General features: G+C 38.5%; 1 protein-coding gene across 2 annotated transcripts in view; it reads left to right on the top strand.

Moving 5' to 3' along the window:
- The window catches only part of RAB3C (RAB3C, member RAS oncogene family), a 289,717-nt gene extending 266,121 nt beyond the window's left edge, over positions 1–23,596 (top strand). For both annotated transcript variants that reach the window (XM_032850170.1, XM_032850167.1), the window contains exon 5: positions 23,377–23,596. In XM_032850170.1, coding sequence (XP_032706061.1) covers positions 23,377–23,564 — 188 coding nt within the window. In that variant the 3' untranslated portion in view covers positions 23,565–23,596. The remainder of the gene's footprint in view (positions 1–23,376) is intronic.
- The last annotated feature ends 4,241 nt before the right edge of the window (positions 23,597–27,837 follow it).

Here is a 27,837-nt window from a genome sequence, read left to right as displayed (position 1 = left end):
CAGTTTGAGGTAATCTGATTTGTTGATTTTTTGCTCTTGGGTTTTTTTGTGTGTGGGTTTTTTTTGTTTTGTGTGTTGGTGGGGGGAGGGTTTGGCGTATTCTTCTAGGTATTATGTTTATATGCCCTTAATCTGTTTTGAGTTAATTTTAGTGAGTGACATGGGATAGGAGTTTAATTCTAGGTTCTCTGTTCTGTCCTTTTGGTCTGTTTGTCTATTCTTGTGCCTATTACATACTGTTTTTATCCTGTCTTTGTAGTATATTTCAAAATCTGGAAGCATGCTCCCTCCAGCTTTGTTCTTTTTCCTCAGGATTGCTTTGACTATTTGAGGTCTTTTGTTATTCCACACAAGTCTTAGAACTTTTTTTTTTTTTTTTTACTTCTATGAAGGATATCTGTTATCTTGATGGGGATTGCATCGAATCTGTAGGTGACTTTGAGAATTATGACCATTTTAACAATATTCATTCTTCTGAACTATGAACACAAGATGCCTTTCCATTTATGTCTTAAATTTCTTTCAGCAAACTTGTCATTTTTAATGTATAGATGTGTCACTTCCTTGCTTAAATTTATTCCTAAGTAATTTACTGGTTTTGATGCTATTGTGCATGGGATAGCTTTATTTCTTTTTCAGATACTTTATAATTAGTGTAAAAAAAAGAGCAACTAATTTGTTGATTTTATAACGTGCCATATTACTAAAATTGTTAATTTATATTTTTGATGGATTCTGGCATTCTCAATATAGAAGATCCTATCATCAGGAAACAGCAATTTTGTCTTTCTTTCCCATTTGGATGCCTTTTACTTCTTTGTCTTGAGTAAGTGCTCTCGCTAGAACTTCCAGTACTATATATTTTATTGTTGTTTTTGTGAGTATAGTTGACATACACTATTATTAATTTTAGGCATAAAGCACACTGATTAGATAATTCCATACAGGACTCAATGCTCACCACCATAAGTCTAGTAATCATCTGTCACCAGACAAAATTATTACAATATTAATGGCTATATTTCCTGTGCTATACTTTATCACATCTTTGTTTCATTTAGTTCTTCTTCTAAAATTTAACCTTGCTTTTTCATTGAATATACTTACTTTTCTCCTCATTTTTGTGTGACTTTCTATGTATTAGAGGAAACCACTACGTTTCCCAATCTTGAAGGAGTACCCTTGTATATGAATGTTCCCTGTGTAGACTATGTGCCAGGCCACATAGGGTTGGGTTCCTCCGGCGGTATGTACCTGGGCCACTCTTGTGGGACAGGAGGGGGTGAAATGGACATGCAACAGGTGCTTTCCAACAGGAAGGCCTGGATAGATAGATGGAGTGGATGCATGCTGGGACCACCCTGGTGGGATGACTGGAGCTGAAGCATCTATGGGCTTCTGATTCTGGCTTGCTATGATCTAGAGCCATTGTTGTGGGTGTGGGAAAGTATCTGTTTGGGGGGGATAGCAAGACTTAGTGTGGCTAGGGGTCCAGGGCTCACTGAGATGGCAGGCTGCCTAGGGTAACTGGACCCTGCCTCCTTCTCGGCTGTCAAGTTGAAGGGGGAACACAGACACCACCTCTGACCCAGAGAGCATTCCAGCAATTGGTCCACCATTTGGTGGATGCTCTAAGGTTAGTAAAGGGTTTCTTTTGCTTAATGCTAGTTGCTCTTTAAACCATTTTTTTTTTCTTGGCTGAGCCCCAAGTTACAAATCTACATGCAGACCTCTCAGTGATATCCCTCATTGCTGCTGTTCCTAGCATCAGCAGTAGAGTTCCTGTCATCACCATGTCTCTGTCTCTCACGCCATTTTTTATGTGGTTCCTCTATTCTTCACTTTGCAGAAGCTACTCAATCACCTTTTATAGTTTTAGGAAGAATTGCTCTATAAGTAGGTATGGACTCTGAGTCTGTGAGAGGAGGTGACTTCTGGGTGTTCCTGTGCTGCCATATTGGACACCTTCTTCCTTCCAGTACTATATTTAGTAGGAATGGTCAAAGTGGGCATCCTTGTCTTGTTTCTTATTTTAGAGGAAGTGCTTCGGTTTTTCTCCTTGCAGTATAATGTTACTTATGGGTTTGTCATATATGACCTTTATTATTATTGAGGTAGATGGCTTCTTAACCCAATGTGAGTTTTATTTTTTTCTGTCATGAAAGGATGTTGTATTCTGTCAAACTTTTTTCTACATCTACTAGATTATTTGGGGATTTTTATCTTTCATTTAATTGTGATGCACTACATTGATTGATTTGCATATGTTGAATCATTTTTGCATCTCAGGGATAATCCCACTTGGTCCTGGGGTCTAATTCTTCTAACTTACTCTTGAATATACAAAAATTCTCAAAAAATATTAACTGAATTCATTAGTGGTATTGATCAGGATACAGGTTTCTTCAGGTATCTTTATCTAGTTTTGGTTGGCTTCAATGAAAGAGTTTGGAAGTGACCCCTCCACAATGATTTTGAAAGAGTTTGAGAGGGATTGGTGTTAATTCTTCTTGAAACATTTGGTGGAATTCTCCAGTGAAGCCATTTAGTCCTGGAGTTGTCTGTGTTCAAAAGTTTTTAATTAATGATATAATTTTGTACTTACTATTAGTTCAGACTTTCTATTTCTTCCTGATTCAGTCTTTGTAGGTTGTGTGTTTTTAGAAATATATTTTTTTCTTGGTTATGTAATATGTTGGCATATAATTTTTTTTAGTAGCCTCTTGAAATTCTTCACATTTCTCTAGTATTAGTTGTAATGGCTTTTATTTCAGATTTTGAGTCATCTTTTTTCTTAGCCTAGCTAAAAGTTTGTCAGTTGCATTTTGTAAAGAAACTGTTCTTAGTTTTATTGAACCTTTCTATTGTTTTCCTGGTCTTTGATTTTTTTCCCATAATGATATTTATCATTTCCTTCCTTCTGCTAAATTTGGCATCAATTTGTAAGTTTTTCTAGTTCCTTGCGATGTAAAGCTACCTTGTATATTGGAGAATTTTTTTTTTTAATTTGACAGAGATCATAAGTAGGCAGAGGCAGGCAAAGAGAGAGGAGGGAGCAGGCTCCCTGCTGAGCAGAGAGCCCAATGCAGGGCTCTATCCCAGGACTCTGAGATCTTGACCTGAGCCGAAGGCAGAGGCTTAACCCACTGAGCCACCCAGGCGCCCCACCCCCATTTCTTAATCTGTGTTTATTGGTATAAACTTTCCCCTCAGATCTGCCTTGGTGGCATCTCATAAGATTTGATGTTACTTTCATTTTCATTGGAAGATAATTCCCTTTTGTTTTCTTCTTTGACCCATGCCTTTTTTTAAAGTGTGTTATTTAGTTTGCACATACATATATAGCTCTTATCACTCTGCTGATTTCTTCATGCTAATTGTCATCAGAAAAGATAGTCATTATGATTTCAGTCTTAAATTTACTCAGAATTGTTTGGTGGCCTAAGAATCATGTATGTATTCTTTTTTTGGATGAGATATTTTGTGTCTGTTAAGTCTATTTGTTGTAATGTGTGGTTCACTTCTAATATTTTCATGTTGATTTTCTGAGTGATCTATCCATTGCTGACAGTGGGGTATTAAAATCCCCTTGTATTATTGTATTGCTATATGTTTCCCCTTAAGACCCCCTTAAGACCTGTTAATATTTGGTTAATACATTTTTGGTGCTCAGGTGTTGGGAGCATACATATTTATGACTGTTACATCTTCTTGATGTACTGACCCCATAATTATATAATGACCTCCTTTGTTTCGTTTTGGGTTCAAGTTTATTTAGTCTGATGTGAAGTGTGCCTATGTCTGCCTTTTTTTTTTTTTTAGTTTCTGTTTACTTAGAATATCAATTTCCATCATTTCCATTTTGTCTAAGAGTCTCTTTAGAGCTGAGTCTCCTGCAGCATAATTTGGGTCTTATTTTCTCTCCATCTTGTCACCTTGTGCCTTTTGATTGGTGAGTTAAATCCCTTTACATTTAGAGTGATGACTGATGTGTCAAGAGTTACTGTTGACATTATATCTTGTGCCTTGTTATTTTTCCATGTTTTTTCTTCTTGTTCTTGTATACCTTGAGTAACTTGGCAGTTTTCCGTAGTTATTCAGTTCCCCATTTTTATTATGTTTGTGTGCCTGCTAGAGCAGACATATTGGGCAGATATTCATGTGTGGTTATCAGGAGGTTCACATGTAACATATCATAGATTACATACTCCTTTTCTGCTGATAACAGCTTATATTCTTGTACCTCTAAAGGTTCAGTCCTTTAAGTCTTCCCCTCTATATATTTGATGTCACAAATTATCCCTTTTAATACTTAGTTTGTTATCCAGTTGTAATAGCTATAGGTATTATTAATGTTCTTTTCTTTTAACCTTTATCCTATAGTTACATAGTACACTTTCCTAAAAGTTTTCTAATTCTGACTACTTATAATCAGAGCTTTGCATAGTTTTTGTGTGTGTTTCAGCTTGAAGAGCTTCTTTAAATATTTCTTATAAGACAGTTCTAATGGTGTTGAACTCCCTCAGCTTCCATTTGTAGGTGAAAGCATTTATTTCTCCTTTGATCTGAAAGATAACTTTGCTAGATAGAGTACTGTTAGCTGGCAATTTTTATCTTTCAATGGTTTGAATATGTCATTTGACTGTGTCCTGGCCTGTAGAGTTTCTGCTGTGAAATCTGTTGTTAGCTTAATGGGGGTCCCTTTGTAGGTTGCTTTCTTTCCCTGGCTGCCTTTAAAATTCTTTATAACTGACTTGACAGTTTTAATATATTGTGTTTTGGAGAAGATATTTTTGTCTTTAAAGATATATTTGTCTTTAGAAGATACTAAAGTGTTATATTGGCTTCTTACCCAGTTCCTTCCCCAAGTTTGGGAACTTCTTTATAAAAGTCTCCGCCCTCTTCTCCCTCTCTTCTGCTTCTGGCATACCTATTAATATTAAATTGCCCTTTTCTTTAATTTAAATTCAAGTTAGTTAACCTACAGTGTATTATTAGTTTCATGGTAGAGTTTAGTGATCATCAGTTGTATAGAACACCCAGTGCTCCTTACATCAAGTGCTCTTAGTGACCATCATCCAGTCACCCTAACCCCCAGCGCACCTCTACTCCAGCAGCCCTCAGTTTGTTCCCTATAGTTAAGTCTCTTATGGTTGCCCTCTGTGTTTTTATCTTATTTTTCCTTCTCTTCCCCTATGTTCATCTGTTTTTGTTTCTTTGGTTCCACATGTGAGTGAAGTTGTATGGTATTTGACTTTTTCTGACTGATTTTGCTTAGCATAATACACTCTAGTTCCATTAATGTCATGGCAAATGGCAAGATTTCATTTTTGGGTAGCTGAGGAATATTCCATTGTATATATATATACACACCACATCTTCTTTATCCATTCATCTGTTGATGGATATCTGGGCTCTTTCCATAGTTTGGCTATTGTGGACATTGCTGCTATAACCATTGAGGAGCATGTACCCCTTCAAATCACTATGTTTGCATCCTTTGGGTAAATACCTAGCAGTGCAGTTGCTGGGTCGTAGGGTAGCTCTATTTTTAACTTCTTGAGGAACCTCCATACAGTGCTCCAGAGTGGCTGCACCAGGTTGCATTCCCACCAACAATATAAGAAGGTTCCTCTTTCTGAATATCCTTGCCATTAAGTTGGCTTTTCTGATGGAGTCTCAAAGTTGTCACAGTGTTTATTCCTTTTTTAAATCTCAAGTCTCTTTCCGCTTTCCCCTGAGTCATTTCTAGTTCCTATTTTTGAGCTCTTATTCTCCATCTAATCTACTCTCTTCCCAACCCTTTCTAATGCTTTCTTCAGTTCCTTTATCCAGTTCTTCAGCTCCACCTTTTCTGTTAGATTGCTTGTAGACTTTGAATTTCTTTGGTAAAGTACTCCCTTCTTTTCTATAATCTTATTCATGAGATCATCCTGTGGCTTTTTTTGAGTCTTCTTGTAGTTGAATTATTTCATAATAGCTAATTTTAAGTATTTATCAGTTATACCTCAATAGTTCATATCTTTGGTGTGGGATGCTGGAAAATTGTCATTTTGTGGTACCCTATTTCTGCCTAACTACATAAGGTGTTTACTACTTTGAAAGCAGCAGCAGCACTTTACTTCAAAAACTATCACCTTTGTTTTTTTTATGTTTTCCAGAAGGTGGCACTATCACACAGGTTGAGTTTCTCTGGCCAGAACTAACTGGTTGCTAAGGTTGGGACTGCATGCCCAAAAAAGATGAAATAAATAAAGCTGGTAGAGAAATGAAACAAGGGGTAGGGTTGTTAGCAGATTGGTTGGGTATTCCTAGAGGTCCGTGGGTGCCAGAATCCTAGGGCAAACACTAGGAAAAGCTTTCCTTCCATTCTGTCTTTGTTTTCCTTTGCCTGCCCACCAGTCACTGTAGGCTCTCCTGAGAGAGAACAGTAGGTTTCCTTAGTTAGAGCAGGCACAGCTGGACATATTCCCACTCGGTGCCTTCTCCCTATACCTATTCAGCCAAAAAAGTATCTAGGGGAGTACTTCTCCTCCCCTAGCTCTCTAGGCTCCCTTGAGATGTACTCCACTCACTTTCAGGTATACAGATGGATGGATCTTCCAGGGTCCTGGTGAGCTTTTGCCTGGTCATGGATATCCAATTAGTTGTAAATCATGGGGGAGGGGGGCAAAAAAGGAAAGACTTATGCCACTATAACGCCATTATCACTCTTTATGCTTACAATAGTTAAAGATAAGCCAAAAATTAGAAATAATTGTCCAGTTTTGAGACATTAATTGATATGCAGCACCATGTTAAAGTGTACAGTATTTAGGGATTCCTGGGTGGCTCAGTTGATTAAGTGTCTGCCTTCTTCTCAGGTCTTGATCCCAGGGTCCTGGAATCAAGTCCCCCATCAGGCTTCTTGCTCAGCCGGGAGCCTGCTTCTCCCTCTGTCTGTCCCTCCCCCTGCTTGTGCTCTCTCCCTCTCTCTGACAAATAAAATCTTTAAAAAAATAAAAAGTGTATAGCATTTGAGTTACATATATGAAGTGACTACCACAAAAAGTTTAGTTAACATCTACCATGTCATACATCATCCTTGTGATGAGAACTCTTTGGCTATACTCTCATAAGAGTTGTAGGATATGTGATCACAGTTAACTGTAGTCATCATGTTAAGCATTACATCCCGAGTACTTACCTTATAGTTTATATGTTTTGAACACTTCCATCCAATTCCTCCTTAAGCCCCCTGACCCACTTCTAATAAACACAAACCTGATCACTTTTTCAATGAGTTTATTTTTGTTCAAATTCCACAGGTGAGAGATCATACAGAATTTTTCTCTGATTTTTTTTTCACTTAGCATCATGTCCTCAAGGTCCATCGATGTTGTCTCAAATGGCAGGATTTCTTCATTTTTTATGGTTGGATAATTTCATTGTGTTTGTGTGCATATATATAAACATAAACATTTATATGCATGCTCTAACATATATATATATATGTATATATGTATGTATCTCACAACATTTTTATCAATGATCCACAGATTGATAATTAGGTTGTTTCCACATGTTGGCTATTGTAAATAATGCTACAATGAACATGGAACTACACATTATTGTTTTTCAAGTTAGTGTTTTTGTTTTCGTCAAATAAAGATTCAGAACTTAAATGGCTGGATCATATGGGAATTCTATTTTTAATTCTTTGAGGAACTTCCATACTGTTTTCCATATGGCTGTACTAATTTGCATTCTTACCACCAGTAACAATGTACAAGAGTTCCCTTTTCTCCACATTCTAACCAGCATTTGTTACTTCTCTTCCTTTTTATATCCCTATTCTAACAAGTGTGAGGTGATAGCTCATTGTGGAATTCACCTGCATTTCCCTCGTGAATGATAATGTTGAGCATCTTTTCCTGTAACAGTTGGCCACTCATCTTCCTCAGACAAACGTCTTCTTCGTAAGCATTTTTCCCATTCCATAGGTTATATTTTTTTGTTAATTCTGAGCTGTGCAGAAACTTTATAGTTTGATGTCTTATTTTTGCTTAGGTTACTTCTGCCGGAGGTGTCCTATCCAAAAAGTTACTGCAAAGACCCATGTCAAGGAGCTTTATGATTTCAGATCTTAGATTTAAGTCATTCATCCATTTCAAATTTTTGTGAGTGGTGTAGGATATAGGTCTCCTTTCACTGGTTTTCATGTAGACATGAAAGTTTGCTAGCAGCATCTTTTGGGGAGACTGTCTTTCCTCTGTAGAGTATTGGCTCCCTTGTCAGGTAGTAGTTGACTATATACTTGGGTTTCAGATAGCTTCTCAGTTCTGTTCCGTGGGTCTCTGTGACAGTTTTTATGCCAAGATCATACTGTTTGGATGACAATAGCTTTATAGTATAGCTTGAAATCAGTAAGAGTGATGCTTCCTGCTTTGTTCTTTATTCTCAGGTTTCATTTGGCTATTCGGGATGATGTGTGGTTCCATATAAACTTTAGGATCATTTTTTCTACTTCTGTAAAAAAGGCCATTGGGATCATGAGGATTGCACTGAATCTATAGGTGGCATATATATGTGTGTGTGTGTGTGTGTGTGTGTGTGTATACTTTCATATATATATATGAAAGTATTTAGATCTTCACATTCGGATTTATATTTTTGAAAACTGAGCCTGACTGGTACAGTGAAAAAGAGATGATTGTCCTTAATTTTTTTATTATGTTCAATTAGCCAACATATAGTACAGCATTAGGTTTTGATGTAGTGTTCAGTGATTGATTAGTTGCATATAACACCCAGTGCTCATTATCACACGTGCTCTCCTTAATACCCATTACCTTGTTACCCCATCCCATCACCCACCTCCCATCTGTAACCCTCAGTTTTGTTCTCAGAGTATAGATGGCTTTTGGTATTATTGACATTTCAGCAATGTTTTTACAATTAATGAATGTAGATACTTATACATTTGTGTTTTCTTCAGTTTGTTTCATCAGTGTCTTAGAGCTCTTTCAACTCTTAAATTTATTCTTAAGTATTTTATTGTTTGGGGTGCTATTATAAATTTTATTTATTCAGGTAATTTATTTATATGGGAACACTACTAATTTTTCTATGTTAACTTTACTGAGTCTGTTGTTTCAACTTAACAGATTTTGGCAGAGGCTTAGGATTTTCTTCCTGTGTGATTGCTATGGTTAGAACTTGCAGGACTCTGTTGAGTAAGATTGTGAGAGTGGGCTCTGTCATCTTGTTCCAGATCTAAAAGGAAAAACTTCCAGTCTTTTACCACTGGGGATGATGATAGCTGTGGGCTTTGTCATTTGTGGCCTTTATTATGTTGAGATACATTCCTTCCTTGTCCTTATTTGTTGTTACCATGAAAGTGTATTGAATTTTATCAGATTATTTTTGCATCCATTGAGAGGATTCTTTTTCTTTCATTCTATTAATATGACATATCATATTGAATGATTTGCATATGTTAAACCATTCTCCCATTCCAGAGAGAAATCCCACTTGATCATGGTTAATGATTCTTTTAATGTTCTGTTAAATTCATTTGCTACTATTTTATTGAGTATTTTGCATGTATATACTAGAAGGACATTGACCTATAGCTTCCTTTTCTTGTAGGGTCCTTCTTTGGCTTTTGATATCAAGGTAATGCTGGCCTCATGACATGAGTTTGGGGGTGTTACCTCTTTCTCAATTTTTTGGAGTTTGAAGAGGACTGGTCTTAATTCTTCTTTAAATGTTTGGTAAAATTCACCAATGAAGCCATCCAGTCTTGGATTTTTCATTTGAATCAGTAATCAAAAATATCCAATTTCCTTTCTAGTAACTAGTATGTTCAGATTTTTGTTTTGTCTTGATTTAGTCACGGTAGTTTGTATGTTCCAAACAATTTTTCTCTTTCTTCTAGGTGGTCTAGTTTATTGGTATAGAGTTGTTCACAGTATACTCTTAACATTCTTTGTATTACTGTGGTAGCAGCTGTCATGTCTTCATGTAGTTTAGAATGTTTTTGGTCTGGTTCCTCTACTTTTCCTTCATTAGTTTAGCTAAAGAGTTGTCAGTTACCTTCTTGTCAAAGAAGAGACTTTTAATTTTCTTAATTTGTTTTATTGTTTTCCTGTTCTCTATTTCATTTAGTTCTCTTCTAATCTTTATTGCTCATCTTGGGCTTAGCTTCATTTGGGAGCTTCCTTGTATCTTAATGTATGCATTTATTGCAGTCCACTTCCCTTTATGACTGGGTTTAGTGCATTCCTTGTTACTTCCCCTTTAATTTTTTCTTGGATCCCTTGATGTTTTAGGAGAGGGTTGTTCAATTTCCACGCATTTATAATTTTTCTATTTTTCTAGTTTCAATTTCTATTTTCTATTTCTATTCAGTTTCTATTTTCAATTTTTCTAGTTTTCTTTTTGTCACTGATTACTAGTTTCATATCACTGAGGTCAAAAAAGATATTTATTATGATTTCAACCTAATTGAATTGGCTAAAATTCATTTTATGGCTTAATATTTGGTCTATATTAGAAAATACATCATGTTTGCTTATGAAGAGTGATCTGCTGTTAAGGTCTATTTGCTCTGTAGTATTCCAATCTGCTGGGTTCTTTTATTTATTTATTTTTTAAGATGTATTTATTTTAAGGGAAAAAGGACAGAGGGAGAGGGAGAATCTCAAGCAGACTCCTTCTCGAGTGAGGAGCCCAGTGCAGGGCTCCATCCCAGGACCATGAGCCAAAATCAAGAGTAAGATACTTAAACAACTGAGCCGCACAGGAGCCACTCCAGTTTGCTGCATTCTCATAAATTCTCTGAAGGAACTATCCATTGTTGAGACTAGAGTATTAAAGTCCCCAACTATTCTTATAGTGCTATTTATTTCTTCATGTAGCTCTGTTTTTCTCTATGTACTTAGATGCTCTGATGGTGGGTGCATAAATATTTATGACAGTTATCCCTTCTTGATGGAATGATGCTCTTATAGTAAGTAGAATGTTTATACATCTTCCTTGTCTCTTTTACCCTTTTAAGTTTAATTTCTGATGAGGTATAGATACCCCAGCCTGCTGTTTTTGGTAACCATTTGCTTGAAATAACTTTTTCCATCCCTTCACTCTCTATGTGTGCCTTTAAGACTAAAGTGAGTCTCTTAGCAGCAGCGTGTTCTTGGGTTTGGATTTTTATCCATTCAGCCATTTTATGTCTTTTAAAGAATTTAAGCCATTTAAATTTGAAGTAGTTAATGGTAAGTAAAGACTTGCTATGGCCATTTTGTTTGTTGGTTTCTGGCTGTGGTATAGATCAATATTCTTTGTTATCCTGCTGTGTTTCAGTATTAGTATACCTGGGCTTCTTTACTATGTTCCTTTGTATAATTAATAGAGGTTTCTTTCCTTGTGATTAACATAAGGCTTACATTAAGTATTATAGTTTTAAGATACTATAAGCTGGAAATAATGTCAATAGCATTCCTAAACTTTATATTGCTTGTCCTCCCCCTCACATTGCGCCCTCACTCAGTTATTAATGTTACAATTTACATATTTTAATATTGTTTAACCAGGAGATTACTGTGGTTGTGCTTAGTTTTACGTTTATTTTTAACTTTGCAATGGGAGTTGTAAGTAAATTATGCACCACCATTATCATATTATAGAATCTAACTTTGTGTATTTGCCACTACCAGTGAGTTTTAAGCTACTTTCTTAAGTTTTTATGATGTTAATTAGCATCCTTTACCACTCAAGAAACTCCTTTTGGCATTTAAGACAGGTTTAGTGTTGATTAAATCTGTTTTTGTTTCTTCAGGCATGTCTTTAGCCATTAGTGAGGGATACCTTTGCTGGATATAGAATTCTTGGTTGATAATTTTTTTCCTTTGAATATTTTAAATATATCATCATCTTCCCTCTTAGCCTGAAAAGTTTCTGTTGAGAAATAGTAATTTTTGTTCTCTTGTCTGTAACTTCTCTTCTTCTGCAGTTGTAGTAATGAAGAGTTGTCTCAGCGTAGCAGGCTTAATCTATTTGGGGTTCTTTGGGCCTCCTGGATCTGGATGCCCATTTCTTATATTATCTGTCCTTTTCTCTTTTTCTTCTCCTGGAATTCTTATAATGCAGATACTATTTCTTTTGATTGTGCCAATTAAGTCTGGTAAGTATTCTTTTTTCCTTTTATTCCTCTGACTTGGTAATTTCAAATGTATTGTCTTCTTGAATTTTGATTCATCATGATTACGCTTTTGAAATTCTTTGTTGAATTCTTACATGTGGTCACAGTGTTTTTCAACTTCAAGATTTCTGTGGATTTTGTAAGTGTTTTTATATCTTTGAACTTATTCTGTTAATGCATTGTTGGGTTGTTCAATTTTACTTGTATGTATGTGTGTGCTTTTTTTTTTTTCCTGTTCAAAAACTTCTCTAAGACAACTATTCTGAATTCTTTATATGACAGTTCGTAGATCTCCATTCCTTTAGGATTGATTATTGGAGCTTTTCACCTGTGAATCTGAGGAAGCAGTTTCTTCTTCCAGAGAGTACAGGTTCACCTTCACAGAGACCATTCTTCACCAGTCACATCAGTTGTGTTTTTGGACTTGTACACTTATAATAACCCTGGGTTGACGGGGCTTGCTATTAGGGTCTATCTGGGGGCAAGTTCACTGGCCCAGCTCTGAGGTCAGGATGTGTGCTTCTAAGTAAAGTTAGATAGGACTGCTGCCTTGGTTCCCCGCTCCTGTGAAGCTGTATGATGAACTACACATTGACGTGGGTTCTTTGGTCAGGCTTGCAAGACAGGACTGAGTACTATATTCAGGGTAGATAGCACAATGAATTAGTTTCTCTGCCTTGGCAGGGTGGAAGGGTGGGCCTATTTGGCTGCACAGCATATTGTTTGGAAGTCTGAATCAGGCAAGATTGTGCACTGAATTCTTTGGCCAGATGTTGCCACTCTTTTGCTCTGCTCAGGCGGAAAGCCATGGGCTGTGCTGTCTGTTCATGGTCCACCATAGGCACACCTGTTGGATGGTCTATACAGTTTTCTTGTACTCTGGTTACATTTCTCAGTCAGGTGAGCTGAAGGTTGCAATGCATAGGGGTAGAAGGCTCATTATGAGAACTGGCTCCAAAGCCCCCAAGGCTTCATGTTGGGGTCTTAATCTGACCTGTGCCCCCTATTTCCAAGCCAGACAGGGCCTCCAGCTTTACTCAGCACAGGATTACCTCTGCCTATTTTATTCTTTGCTTAAGCATAATGGGGCAAAGCAGCTTCTAAGCTCCCCTGCTTAGATGGGGCTAGCCAAGTTGCAAGACCCTCAAAGCTCTGTGATAACCTGGATCAGGCAGACCCCCAGGTTGCTTTGTTTCTTGGCCAGACTATGCTACCATATGTAGATGAGCAAAGCTCCTGGTGGGGACTGCTACTTACATGCTTAAGGTGGAAACTCAGTCTAACAAGATGTGGGTGTCAGTTATTGAAGCTCCTCTTCCCTTCTCTGTCACAGTAAAAATCCCAGTGACTGAGCCATGCTTATTTTCCAAAAATTCCTATGGAGTAAGACAGGAGCAGAGGCTTCCCAGAAGCAGTCTGCCATGTTTATGCTGGCCTCTCTTTCCCCACTCAAAACACTGTAGGTTCCAGGAGACCTCAAGCATGATACTGCATCAGCCTGAGGGAGGGACAGTGCAGTCCTGTGACCGTAACGTGAAGCTGCTCCTCTTAGCTCTCTAACGCAGACTCTGTTCATCTCTGTGGTGCAGGGGGTTGTTCAACCTCTTCTCTTTCTTTTAGAATTCTCCAAAGGCGTCTGTTCCATCCGTAATTGTTTGTTAGTTGTTCTCCTTATGCAAGGAGAGCAAAGTTCAGAAGGATCTATGTTGTCATCTTTGTTATTTCTAGAGTGTCATCACTATTTTAAAGGTTAGGTCAAAATGTTAAAGGTTTACCAGTTTGGGGGCCAAACAGAATACATAGCAATCTCAAGAGGAAATTTGCAAGGACATGGATCAAGTCTCTACACTAGAGGGGGAGTACACAGGGGATGATCTGAATGTGTGTGTGGCGGTGGTATACATCTAGGAAGGGATGGCATTAGAGGGAGTCGGTAAGGTAGACTTCCTTCACAGAAAAGGGTCAGTCATAGCACAGGCTACTGTCATTGTACTGCTGTCCTTTGCACTGCTGAAGCTAAACTTCTCCCACTTATGGAGAATGTTAAACTCATGTCTGGAGTGGGAAAGGCCAAAGACAAAACCTTCTCTACACCCACTGTAATTTGTCAAGATCATACAAACCCTTGCATAGATTCAGAATCCTGATAAAGCAGAAGAAAGGTAACATCTGGTAAGGCCTGGCTAATGACAGGACTCAAAGACTAGAATATTTGAATACTTACTGTAGCATCATGAACCTTTGGCTGAGTTCCTCCTCTTTTGTCCAGCTTTAGAAGGCTTTCTGGGGCCCTTCTTGAGGCAGTATATCCAAATCCTTATTGATTGCTCTTCCTGAACTCTATCTGGAAAGCTAACCACCAGCTAATCCTGCTACACAGCAATCTGGACTCTGGGCCCAAATTTCACCCAGCTGGCAGCAGAATGACCTTTTTTGCCACTCTGGTTCATCCAGTTCCACAGAATTGCAATTAAAATCTGGAAGCGAAAGGTCTTATTTAGGACTTTGAGAATAGAAACCTAACCCCAAATTATAGACTTCTTAAATAATTAAATGAAAAGTATGATTTTAGGAGCTGCTTCCCCTTTACAGAAACAATAGCAATTCTTACTACTCTTTCAAAGTGAAGTTGAAGATGGTCCAAGTGTCCCAGATTCCATTTATGATTTTCCTGGGGGTGGTGGAGAAAGAGACTTAATTTCCCAGAACATCTTTTGAAAACAAATGGCATTTCAGAACATAGAGTAGCCACTGCTTTATAGGAATACATTGTTTTCCAAAGAGCTGGGTCATTTTCCATTCCCATCAATGGTGTTTGAAGATAGTGAATCCTTCACTTCTTAATTTTATAATGCGATCTTTTGAGCCCTATTTACTCCTCTCCAGCCCATCAGTCCCCTGTGTGTCTTGCAACCATCAATCTGTTCTTTGTATTTGAGAGTTTGTTTTTCTGTTGTTGTTTTAGATTCTATATACAAGTGAAATCATATGGTATTTGTCTTTCTCCATCAGATTTAATTCACGTAGCATAATGCCCTTGAAATCTATCCAGGTGTTGGCACAAATGGCAAAGATTTCATTCATATTGTTGAATAATATTCCACATTTCATTTTCCTTCCACAATACACATTTTCCTTTTCCATAGGCACTTAACTATTATAAATAAGGTTGCACTAAACATAGGGGTCCATTGGAGTTTCATTTTTCTTAGAAAATAGAAGTATAATTGCTGTATCTTTAAATTTTTGAGAAACCTCCATACTGTTTTCCATAGTGACTGCACCAGTTTACACCAGTGGTGCATAAGCATTCCCTTTTCTGGACTCCCTCACCAAAACTTTTTTGATATTACCTACTATGCAAAATGAGAAGTGATATTATTGTGGGCTTTATTTGCATTTTTCTAATAACTACGGATGCTGATCCCCTTTATATTAATGTTTACCATTTATTTGTTTTCTTCAGAAAATTGTCTATTCAGATTCTCTTCCCATTCTTAAATAAGATTGTTTCCTTTTTTGCTGTTGAATTGTAGGAGTTCTTGATACATTTTATATATTAACCCCTTGTCAAATCTATGATTCAGGCATATTTTCTCCCATTTGGTAGGGCATTGTTTAATTTTGTTGGTGATTTCCTTCACTATGCAGAGGTTGTTTTAGTTGGAAATAGTCCCTCTAGTTTATTTTTTAGTTGCCTTTGCTTTTGAAGTCAGATTAAAAAAAAAAAAAAATCACCAAGATGGACACCAAGGAATTGATCACCTATGTTTTCTCCTGGGAGTTTTATGGTTTCAGATCTTACAGTCAAGTCTTTAACCCATTTTGAGTTTATTTTTGTATATGATGCAATTTAGTGGGCCAGTTGTAATCATTCATAGGAAGTTGACCAATTTTCCCAGCACCATTTATTGCAGAGAAATCCCTTCCCACTGATGACAAATGAGCCAAGAATATACAATTGATCATATATGCGTGAATTTATTTCTGAGCTCTCCTGTTCCATTGACCTATTTGCCTGTTTTGATTCCTGTACCATACTGTTTTGATGACCATAGCTTTGTAATATGGTTTGAAATCAGGTAGCATGATGCCTCAAGCTTTGTTCTTCTCAAGTTTGCTTTGTGTATTCAGGGTCTTTTGTAGGTCCATGTAAATGTGAGGACTCTTGTTACTTTTCTGTTAAAAGTGGCATTAGGATTTTGGTAGAGATTGCATTGAGTTTATATATTGCTTTGAGAAGTATGGACATTTTAAGAATATTCTTCCAATTACGTGACCAAAGAGTATCTTCACATTTATTGTTCAAACACATTGATGAAGACAATGTTTTATAGTTTTCACCTCCTTGGTTAAAGTTATTCTTAGGTATTTTATTCTGTTATGCGTGTTTCCTGAATTGCTCTATTTTGTTATTTATGTATAAAAATTCAACAGATTATCATGCAACTTTACTGAATTCACTGATTAGTCCTAAGAGGTTTTTGATGGAGTCTTTAGGATTTTCTACATGTTGTACATTGTCTTCTGCAAATAGTTTTATTTTTTCTTTTCATCTATGGATGCCTTTTCTTTTTCTTGTCTTTTTGGTCTGGCAAGGACTTCTAATACTATGTTGAATAAAAGTGGTGGGAGAAAACCTCTTTGTTCCTGATTTTAGAAGCAAAGCTTTCAGCTTTTCACCACTTAGTGTGATCTTACTTGTGGATTTGTCACATATGGCCTTTATGATGCTAAAGTACATTCCCTCAATACCTCCCTTGTTGAGAGGTTTTATCATAAATGGATATTGAATTTTGTCCAGTGCTGCATTTGCATCTTCACAGAATGATTGTATGCTCTTTGTTCATGTGGTGTAGCACACTGATTAATGGATGGTGAAACATTCTTGCCTCCTTGGAATAAAGCACTTGATTTTGGTGTAGAATTCTTTTTATGCATTGTTACTTGGTTTGCTGACATTGTCTTGAGGGGTTTGGGATTTATGTTCATTGAGGATATGGGCCTGCAATTTTCTTTTCTTCTGGTGTCCTCATTGTGATAGCAGAGTAATGCTGACCTCAAAGTTAGCTTGGAAGTATTTCCTCCTCTTGAATTTTTTGGAAGAGTTTAAAGAAGAACTGACATGAATTCTTTTTTTAAAATTTGATAGAATCCACCAGTGAAGCCCTCGCCTTTGGGGCGTTCTTTTTTGGGGAAGTTTTGATTACTGATACATTCTCCGTACTACTAATTGGTTTGTTCTTATGTCTTCACCATTCTAGTTTTGTAGGTTCTATGTTTCTAGTATTTGCTCTATTTCTTTTTGTCTTGGTGAGTTTAGCTACATGTCAGTTTTGTTTTCTATCTTCAAATCAACAGCTTTTAGTCTCTATTTCATTTATTTCTGCTCACACTGGTCTTCAGTTTTTCTTTTTCTTGTTCCCTGAGGAGTAAATCTGTTAGAGAGTTTTTGTTTCTTCATGTAGGTATTTATCAATATGGAAAAATTTTTAATTTGGGTTAAAGAGATACACATAATGTTTACCATGTTTAAGCATATAGGTGAACAAGTACATTCACTTTGCTATGCAACCGGTCTCAAGAATTCCTTTTATTTTGCAAAATGGAAACTCTGTTATCGCTTTTTCCCTCCCTGACAGCCTCTGGCTCCCACCATTCCACTTTCCGTATCTGTGAAATTGACTATTCTATGTACTTCACAAGTGAAATCATTCAGTATTTGTCTTTTTGGGACTGGTTTATATCCTAGGAGATACTGTCGAGGTTTGTCCATTTGGCAGATGTATCAATATCCTTTTATACCTGAGTAATGCATTTTACTATGTCTATACCACATTTTGTTAATCTACTCATCAGTCAATGGCTATTTGCATTGCATTCTATCTCGTGAATGATGAGGCTACGAACATGGGTGTACAGAGAATATTGAACCTTAACCCTTCGTGTGCATAAAGAACCTTCCAAGGAGCTCTGAAATGCATATTTAGACCTTGCCCCTGCTTGTGATTGCAGTTTAGTACATCTGGGGTGGAGTTTAGAAGTATGTAACCCATTCAGGTAATGCAGATACAAGTAACCGTCCAATGTCGTAATGTCAGGCCCTAGGATTACAACTCTCGGGCGCTTGAGTGTAATCTGATTTGCATCACCATGCTCTACTGCCCCCTTTAACAAGATATATAGTAGGAAGAACACAAGTTTAATTTTGGCTTTTTTCCCTTCTTCAGCCCATTTTTCCATACAAAATATTTCCCAGTTTCTGTGGAGTCCCTCACTGTCAAGTGGAACTGAAGCATAAGGTCACACATGAAGTCCAGTAGTGCCTATAACCACCTTTGGAAAGGGCAGGAACAATCGTTTGGAATCAGGCAGGAAAAGACATGAACCAGAGATGTACTGGAGTGTAGTGCAAGACTCATCCAAGTTGGGAACAAGTTGGGAATTAGGTTTTGATGAGGGAAGAAAGAGAAATGACAGTCAGAGGATGTGAATTCATTATGAATACTGGCTGATGAAGTTTAAGGGACAGGTGTCGAAGCCTGGAAGCTAAATCAGTAACCTATTTATCAGATTTCTGTGAGCCTTCACGGTCAGCTTGCTGTGTAACCTTGGGCTACTTATTTAAACTCCAGAACCACACTATCCTACCTAGTAAATTAAAAATGGTCTTACATGTTAGTAAGAAAAACTAGTTCAAGACTTCTAAGAATAAGGTCACCTTGCTGTAGTTGAAATTAAAATACTGGGAGGGGATGGCCCTGAAAATCCAACAAAGAAGAATAAAGGGTGAGGTGTTAGAATCTGTTGTTATGATTTAGGCCATGGGCTTTATACATCCGTGAGGTATAGCATGAGTGGCTTCACAAAGAATGGATAGTGGATCACTTACGGCACTGTAAACCTAGATCTGCCCTGAATCCAAACAACTTGATGCTACAATAATCATTTCTAGAAACTTTTATATCTATAATACAGTGTAGAGATTGAGGCAAAGCTAGTTTTATTACAATGCTGTATCAAGCATGTCTATGAGCACCATTTTTCCAATACTATTTGATCTCCTCATATCTTGGTGTAACATTAAAACTTTTTCATTGTATTTGTTACAGTTGTCTGTGAACATGATCTTCGATGTAAATAACTAGCTCATGTGGGGCCTTCTCTCAAATGAAGTCATGCAGTAGGTCTTCTTTCCTATGCTGATACAGGCCAAAAGATAGGCTTCTTGCATGAAACAGTCAAGTTGTGAATGCAAAATCTTGACAGAAGTTAAAAGTGCTACTCCAGTGAATACATGGATGATAAGAAAATTCAAACAGCTTATTGCTGATAGGGAAAAACTTTTAGTGGTCTGGAGGGAAGATCAAACCAGACACAACATTCCATTAGGCCAAAGCATAATTGAGAATGAAGCTACAGAAGCAAAAGTCAAAAACCAACTTCAGCTAGCTTCTGGCTTCAAGGGAAGAAGCCATCTCCATAATGGAAAAGTGCTCATTTACCATTTCAAAAGTCTAAGGGGCCTTAAAAGTTATACTATGTATAGTCTGCCTATGCTCCAGGAACAGCACCACCTCGATGATGGCAGATCTGCTCACAAAATGGTGTAGGGAGTATTTTAAGCCCCTGTTGAGAGCTACTGCTCAGAAAAAAAATTTCCTTTCAGGACATTATTGCTTATGTACAATATTGCTTATGACAATGTACCTGGTCATCCAAGAACTCTGTTGAAGATATGCCACAAAATGAATGTTGTTTTCATGTCTCCTAACCATCAAGGAGTCACTGATATTTTCAAGCCTTCTACATTGGAAGGTTACACCTTCCATAGATAGTGATTCCTCCAATGGATCTGGGCACAGGAATTGACAACATTCTGAAAAGGATACAGCATTTTAGATACCACTAAAAACATTGGTGATTCAGGGGAAGAGATCAGAATAGAGTATCAACCTTAAGAGGAGTTTGCAAGAAGTTTATTACTCTCCTCATGGAGGACTTTGGGCTCAGGACTACAGTGGAGGAAGTAACCATGGAGATTTGTATAATAGCAAAAGAACAACAATTAGAAGAGGAGCCTGAAGATATGACTGAATTTTGCAGTCTCATGGTCAGACTTGAAGAGGAGTTGCTTCTTAGGGATGAGCAAAGAAAGGGGTTTGAAGTGAAATCTGTTCCTACTGAGGATACTGTTAGGATTGTTATATTGTAAGCCCATTGTTGTCATTTCAACCAACTCTGTTTATAAAGCTGTGACAGGGCTTGAGAGCATAGACTCCCAATTGTGAAAAAAAGTGCTACAGGTAAAATGCTTTCAAACAGCATCTCATGCTATAGAGAAATTGTTCCAGAACGGAAGAGTCCACTGATAATGCAGACCTCATTGTTGTCTTAAGAAACTGTCAGCCACCCCACTTCTCAGCATCCATCAATGTTGCAAAAAGATTAATACTCACTGTAAGTTCAGATGGTTAACAATTTTAAGCAATACAGTGTTTCTTAATTTAGTTATGTGCTTTTTTTTGAGACTTAGATACACTGGGGAAACCCCAAAATTCACTTTGGTGAGGCAGTCTGCCAATGCAGCTGGCCTGATGGCCACCTTGATATCATTAAGAAAAGGTGTTTTTCTCAGTCATTATTAAATCTGTTTAATTGTTTTCTAATTACTTAAATGATAAAAGTTTATGATATATAGTGCAGTTTTAATTAGCATAGAACTTAAAATACAGCTGGAATCCAATAACTGCTTACTTCTATAGGTATCTGGAGGAGCAAGGGAGTAGCCAGTTTAGTAGCTCAAAGCCAGCTGAGCAAAAAAGATGTTTGAGCTAAACTACTTGACAATCTGGTGCCTCCTTTGCCTAACCAGTGAAGTTTTTCAGTACTAGCACCACCTCCTGGATAAAATGAGTACAGTATATTAAGGGCTTTGAAGAGTACCTGTTATACACTAACCATTCAACTGTGTGTTTACTATTACTAGTATTATCAGAGCAGCATCTGGTTTGCTGGGAACCTGTGCATACATTTTCTCATTTGAGCCTCGTGATAGCTCTCTCTGTAAACGAAGTAAGGCACATGTCATAAATAACGGGACACTAAAAACATGACTTGGTAGTAGACTTAGATATTGTATCTTCCAACTGATAATCCATCTTGCTTCCATACCGTGGCACCGTCTTCTATTCAAAACTCTTATAAGCCCCTGAGAGCACTCTGGCCCTTGGGATAGAGATCATTTTACTGACCTGAAGCTGTACACCAGCAGCAAAATGTGTCCGAAAGCCCAGGTTTAAGGAATCCCATCTGACAAAAGCTTACCTGGGTTATGGTTTCATCACGATGGCCAAATCTTTTATGATACCTTCAAGTTCAGTGCCTTCTCCAATAGCACTAGGAAGAAAACTAAGTGTTAGCAGAAGAGATGAGAGAATTGAATCTGGACATGATTGGGCACCTTTGTGCCCAATTCGTGGATGTTTTTTCTCTTAAGTCTTACTCAGGGATCTTAACTAATGCAGTAGGGTCTTAGTATCTTGGGACTTAAAGAATCCTTCACTTAGCACTGGGAAAAACCCCAATAAAATGCAGGTAGTTCTAACATCTTTGCAATAAGGATATTGTTTAGATGCACAGCTGAGTTCTCCAAAATCTGGATCAAATTGTTGTAAGACAAATGACAGAGCTCTGTAGACTGTAAAAACATTAGGAAAGAGAATTATATTTGTGTTTTCTGCTAAGAAATCCAGAATTTTTCAGAGCTATAATGAAAGCAAACTACAAGCCAAAGGGGGTTCTGAATTATCCAGCAGAACTTTACAGTCCCACTCATGCTCCTTTAACTCCAACCCTACAATTGTTAAAACACAAGGGAATAATAGAATACACACTAGCTAATGGAATTCAAGCTCAAATATAGTCCTCTAACTACTCATCTGTCATAACTAAATTAGAAATTTTAACTCCAGAGAACTACTAATTTTAAATAATACTGAGGATGACCAACAAAGTATTTCCGGGTTATCAGAGGGCTTAGACATGAATGTAAAATATGAGTCTATTTTTTTTTCCCTTGGGCCCCAAGAACTGAGACGAAATCACATGATTTAATCATTCTGAATCCATGTGGCTCCTCTGAGATAGGGCCAGATGTAACCAGAAGGATTTATAGGGCGTAAAATTCAGAATGGATTAGGAAAGCGTTTTTGTGTCCTGCCCAGCACATCCTAAATCAAAGTCCCCTGAATGGACTGGGAGGTTGTCATGGCAACTAACTGGCAAGCTGAGCCCGTGGAATGTGAAGGCAAACAATAGTGATAAGACTGTGTACAGAACAGCAGCCCGAGTCTGCTTCTGCCCAGGTACAGGGATGGGGAGAAGTGTGCAACTGTGACCACCTCTTCTGTACCTTCTTGCAATTCTGGCAGCGCCTTTGATATATATCAGGTGTCTTTTTCCAGATGCCAGTAAAAACACTGCTGCTGATAGAGCATAGAATAGAGAATAGAAGCCCCAGAAAAATATGCACCAAAGCCACGGAGAGCTGTTAACCTAACAGGACACACAATTTTCCAAACAGGTTGAAGCACATTTAGGGTTAATCCACTGACTCTTTAGTGCCACCTTGTGTCCAGTTCGGTATGGAAACATTCCCAAAAGCTCACCATGGATCCGCGGTGGGGCCTCAGGCTCAGGAGGAGTCACCGGGGAGTGTGGTGAGGCAGTCCGTAGTCCCTTTTGCAGCAGAACATACTGATGAAGTCTTCTAAGCCTCAAGTTAATGAAAACATGCCCATGGACAATTATGACGAATCTGAAAAGGGATAAGGAAAATATGCCCAATTACACATCTTAAAAAAGATTCCAAGAAGCTTCCTGGTGGCTCAGAGCTGGAGGAAAGGAGGGCAAAGACAGACTCAGGGTGGAGGATTTTACTAATAAGCTTTTGTAAAGAGATTTGGTGGTGGTGGTTCATTCAATTCATAAATAAATTGACAGGGAAAAATCAAATGTCACTGTAGCTGTGAACAAAAGACTTGGTAGCAAGATGACAGCATTTGTTCAAATCGCATCTTAGGTCCACATCTTCTGTCTGCCCCAACCCCCAGGGAAAAAACCATCATCAAGTCCCATTTACTTTCAGCAGAAGTGTAAAATCACCAAGCTGTCTTTCTCCCTGTTTCTTCCAGGCTTTGAATTTTTTGAAACAAGTGCCAAGGATAACATTAATGTCAAGCAGACGTTTGAGCGTCTTGTGGATATCATCTGCGACAAAATGTCCGAGAGTTTGGAGACGGATCCGGCCGTCACTGCCGCCAAGCAGAACACAAGACTCAAGGAGAGCCCTCCTCCGCCACAGCCCAACTGTGGCTGTTAATGTCCCCCCCCACAACACACACACACACACACACACACACGCACACAGGCAGCTGGAGGGGGCCCATCACCAACCAACAGCGTTTATAAATGGTCGATTAACCTTCATTTCTACTGCCTAGTAATTATTTGAGGGAAATCTTTGATGTCAATGGCTCATACACGCATTCAATTCGTGGAAGATTTCCCACGTTAATATGTGGCAAATATGTGATCTCGAATTTGTAAGGACTATCCATCTATAAACATCTGATATTTGCATGTAATTTGTTACTCGTCTCTGTAGGCTCTTTTTGTTTCAGATTTCTTCTCAAAATTAAGCTACTGCTGGGACCTCAGACTGTAATTTCACTACCACTGAATTTTGTGCCTCGGGTTCAGATTTGCGATTCACTTGTAAGGATGATAACCAAGGAATTGCTTGTATGGGGCTGGGGGAGGGCGGGCAAGAGGAGATCTCAGGAGACCATCATGGATCCGGTCATTTTAACTGTTCAGGAAATGTGTCTGGTTTTCAGTCTTATAATAACTGAGGAGACCACTGACTATAAAGAAATAGGAATACTGTATTTGAAACCCTTGCAAATTTTCTTAGAGATTAAATCTAGTTCCAGTTTAATCCACCTTCTTAATTTAGTTATGTACGTAAACAGTGACCCTAATGCAGGGCTCTTGATGCCACTACTTCTGCCCAGTGTTTGGAATGTTTGAGGACACAGACAGACTGACAGGCATCAGCTCACGGCATTACGTAAGAAGGCTTTAAGCCAAGAGGAGTAGGAATGGCTGCAGACTTCTCAAAGGACTGACTTTCCCCATTCCTTAGTAACTGCCTCCCACTATACACACACCATCCCCACCCACTTTCTGGAACCATCACTCAAGCATGGAATAGAGGTGACTTTGAAGTTTGTGAGAGCCCCTCTTCCTGTGGGATAGACACTTGCTTCCACAACCAGTGCCTTCTGTTCACCCCTCACCTTACTTCTTTTAGTCAGTAGATTAATTTTAAAAAATCCCAATGGCTCTAAAGTTGAGGAAAAGAATTTTTATCTGTAGTCTTCTTCAATCCCATTGTTCCCAATTATAAAGCATCTCCGTCTGCATTCTGTAAGTTTTACAGGTGCTTACCTTACTGAGAGAACACTCTTTAGAGTTAAGAAAAGTTGAACCAACACTTTAGGACACCAGAAGCAATTGAGTGGGGGCAGGGGGAGAAAACCATCCGAATACCCTCATTTTTTCTCCCAGATTTTCCAAGACCATCTGAGAATAACAAGCCCCCAAATCTCACCAGTTGTTCTAATTGAGCTGCTGAAGGAAACTGGCATCCTTAACCGTGCAGTATACTAGACTTGAAGAAGGCAGCAGGCACGGACTAGTGGATTTTGGACAGTTCCATTAGGGTGATTTTCTTGTTGCCCTGAATTGGTGGTTATGTTCAAGATTTTTTTTTCCTCTTTCCATAACTAGACACAGTTCCTGGGAAAGTTCTGGGTATAAGTCTCTGGAGCAAGGTTACTGATAGGTAAGTGTGTTGTTGGATAATAACCATCTCCAGGTCAAGGAACTAGGTCGTATACATTATTACTAAGTTAGATGAAACTTACAGAAGAGTACATGCGAGATGTTTTCAACAAACCCAGGTCATTTCTCACCTTGATTTTAAGACCCATGCATTTGTAATCACTCTCCACTTTGGCACCCTGCAAGGCAGGCCCAAGAATGTTTTACATTTTAATAGACCAATGAACTTCAAAAATCCGCAGAACTCTCAGTGAAGGGCAGGACAAAGCAAGGGTGGCAAACAAAGCAGACCGGTTTGCAACAGAACCTATTTGCATGACAAAACAGTATTTCTGTAACCACCTCAGAATGTGGGCAGAGTCAAAGTCAAAGTTAAAACTCACTTGTGTAATCTTGTATGAAACAGTGAGGCCAAGAAAACTTTCCTGGCCTCTGAGTCCCATTCCCATGTATACATGCAGATGTCAAGGACTTAAGTATGATGTTCAGAGGGCTCTTACAAGCCCCTTCCTCTATGGAGTATTGTACAGGGGCAAGCAAAATCAAGGTGAGAAGAGTGGAAGGTCAAGAGGTGTGTTTTACTTTTGTGTAAACCCCTTCCCTGAAAACATCATTGCAAATGACATTAATTGGCTCTACGACCAAAAAACAAAGTCAGAAGCCTATGTCACATGTAGGTGTCAGGCATGCCTACACTGAACTACTTTAATCCCAGTCATAGAAGCATGAGGGCAAGTGTCAAAGCCAAAGAACTTTGGATACTTTCCATTTTCCAGCCCTCCGTGGAAGTGGATGAAACTTCCTAGTTCATTCTCTGTTCCAAAGCTCCCATGCTGGTGTGAATTTCACTGAGAAGTTTCCAGAATGGATTGTCACAGAGCTCAGGTAAATGCACACCTACAGTCCTGCTATAAAGCTTGTGGGAAGAGAAAACTCTCTGTTCCTCATTTCATGAAGAGATTTTAGTTTTAAAATTAAATTTTTGTTGTAAGAGGTAAAGCCACAGTGTGGTTTTCTTGTCATCAAACTATTAAAACTTGTAGCTATGTAACTGCAAGATTTTTTAGCCTTTTTGCACCAACACACACACACACACACACACACACATACACTTAACCTCCTACATTGTCTCCAACTCCCACTACAGCCTAAATAATCACAAGTCATTTTTACCAACGGCCTAACTACATTTGTATTTTAAAGATGAAGATACCTTAAAGTACATGCTTGTGTAAATGTGTACACTTTTAACACTCATCTTCTATTGTATGATTCAATTCAATTATTTTTCAAGAATGAATTTCTCTGCTGCCCACCTTCTCACCACCCGCACCCCTGCAATTTTTTAGAGACAAACCCTGATTGTTGAACAAATACTTCCAAGAGCTTTGGTGTTGGTACCTTCCTTTCCATTGTTCATGCAATTGAAAACCTAGACTGGAAAATTCTGCATGTATATAGCGACCATCAGAGTGGATGGGCATTTGGTGTTGGGGAATGTGAATGGATGTAGAAGGTGCATGACCTTTCTGAAGTCCTAAGATGGCAGTTCAAATGCCACATCCCATGGTTCGGGAACCCAAGAACAATTGCTTCTGAACGGTAGCTCAGTTCATTGCTGCGGCCCTCTCCTCCTCCCTCTCCCCTCCCCAGAACAACTTCTACTACCTTGGTGAACCTGTCAGTAGATTCTAAGAGTTCCCGCTGAGGTTCACTTCAAGTCAGTATCCCTTTGCTGCCTGGTAACTGAGTGCTAAGATTGTTATCTCTCAGGTGAGCGATGATGCCTTTAGTGATGCCTTCAGTCATAGCAGAAAACTGCAGCATGGTTATGATAAATGTGAAGCATAAATTCTAAAAATTATAACCAAACATCTCCAAAACCCCTATCTACCCAAACACATAGTGAGTATGGACACTGCACCTACTTCACTCTTATCCAGATGAGTTCCAGTCCTTTTGTTGAGCACATGACTCCTTTTTCCAGGGACCAATTCAAACTAATTCTATGTCTATGCTGAACGCAGACTTTCACATATTTTTTTTAAAGTAAAATATTCCATTATCAACTGAACTTCCATAAAGCGACCTGAGTTTCCAAGTGTGGTAGTATGTTCCCAGAGGCTCATCATGATGGGCTCGGGTTGCTGTGTATCTTAGTGCACAGGAAGAATGTTCTTGCCTCCTGAGGCTGACCAGGTAGCATTTGTCAGACTGTATTTAAAATGTCTCCGGACTCTACCAAGCTCTCTCAAGGCTGAGGTAACCGCTGCAGGTGAAAAACTGTGAGCTAAATCTGACCGTGTAGTCAGGACTAAAACCCTTTCCAGACCAAAAAGTGTTAAACATTTGCATCTACTGTTGGAATGCTCAATCAGGTGTTGTTGGTGAGGAATACTTAGGAGGTGGCCTTTTTTTGTCTGAAGGTTCCTCTCTCTGTAACTTAGGGACATTGCATGACTGGTAACTCAAACCTTCTGTTCCTTTGTGTGTATGCTCACCCAGTGTGCTAGGTCAGGGTAGCATGTGAGCCACTTTACCCTCGTGGCCTTTCTCATCGCTCCCCGCCCCCCCCCCCGCCCCCCGCCGCCAGCCAGAAGATGCCACCTCCACAGCACAGTTTCATTTTGCCCATTTGTGTTGACTACCTGCGCTTGCGTGGTTTCCTAGTAAGTTGGGGAAGTCCTTCCACTGAGCCGAACCAGTAGGGTCAGCTTTCTGGATTGCTTTGTATTTAAAGTCATTTT

Source organism: Lontra canadensis, unplaced genomic scaffold, assembly GCF_010015895.1.
Source record: "Lontra canadensis isolate GAN:19392208 unplaced genomic scaffold, GSC_riverotter_1.0 scaffold4, whole genome shotgun sequence".
Lineage (NCBI taxonomy): Eukaryota > Metazoa > Chordata > Mammalia > Carnivora > Mustelidae > Lontra > Lontra canadensis.
This window is presented reverse-complemented; position numbering and strand designations above follow the sequence as displayed.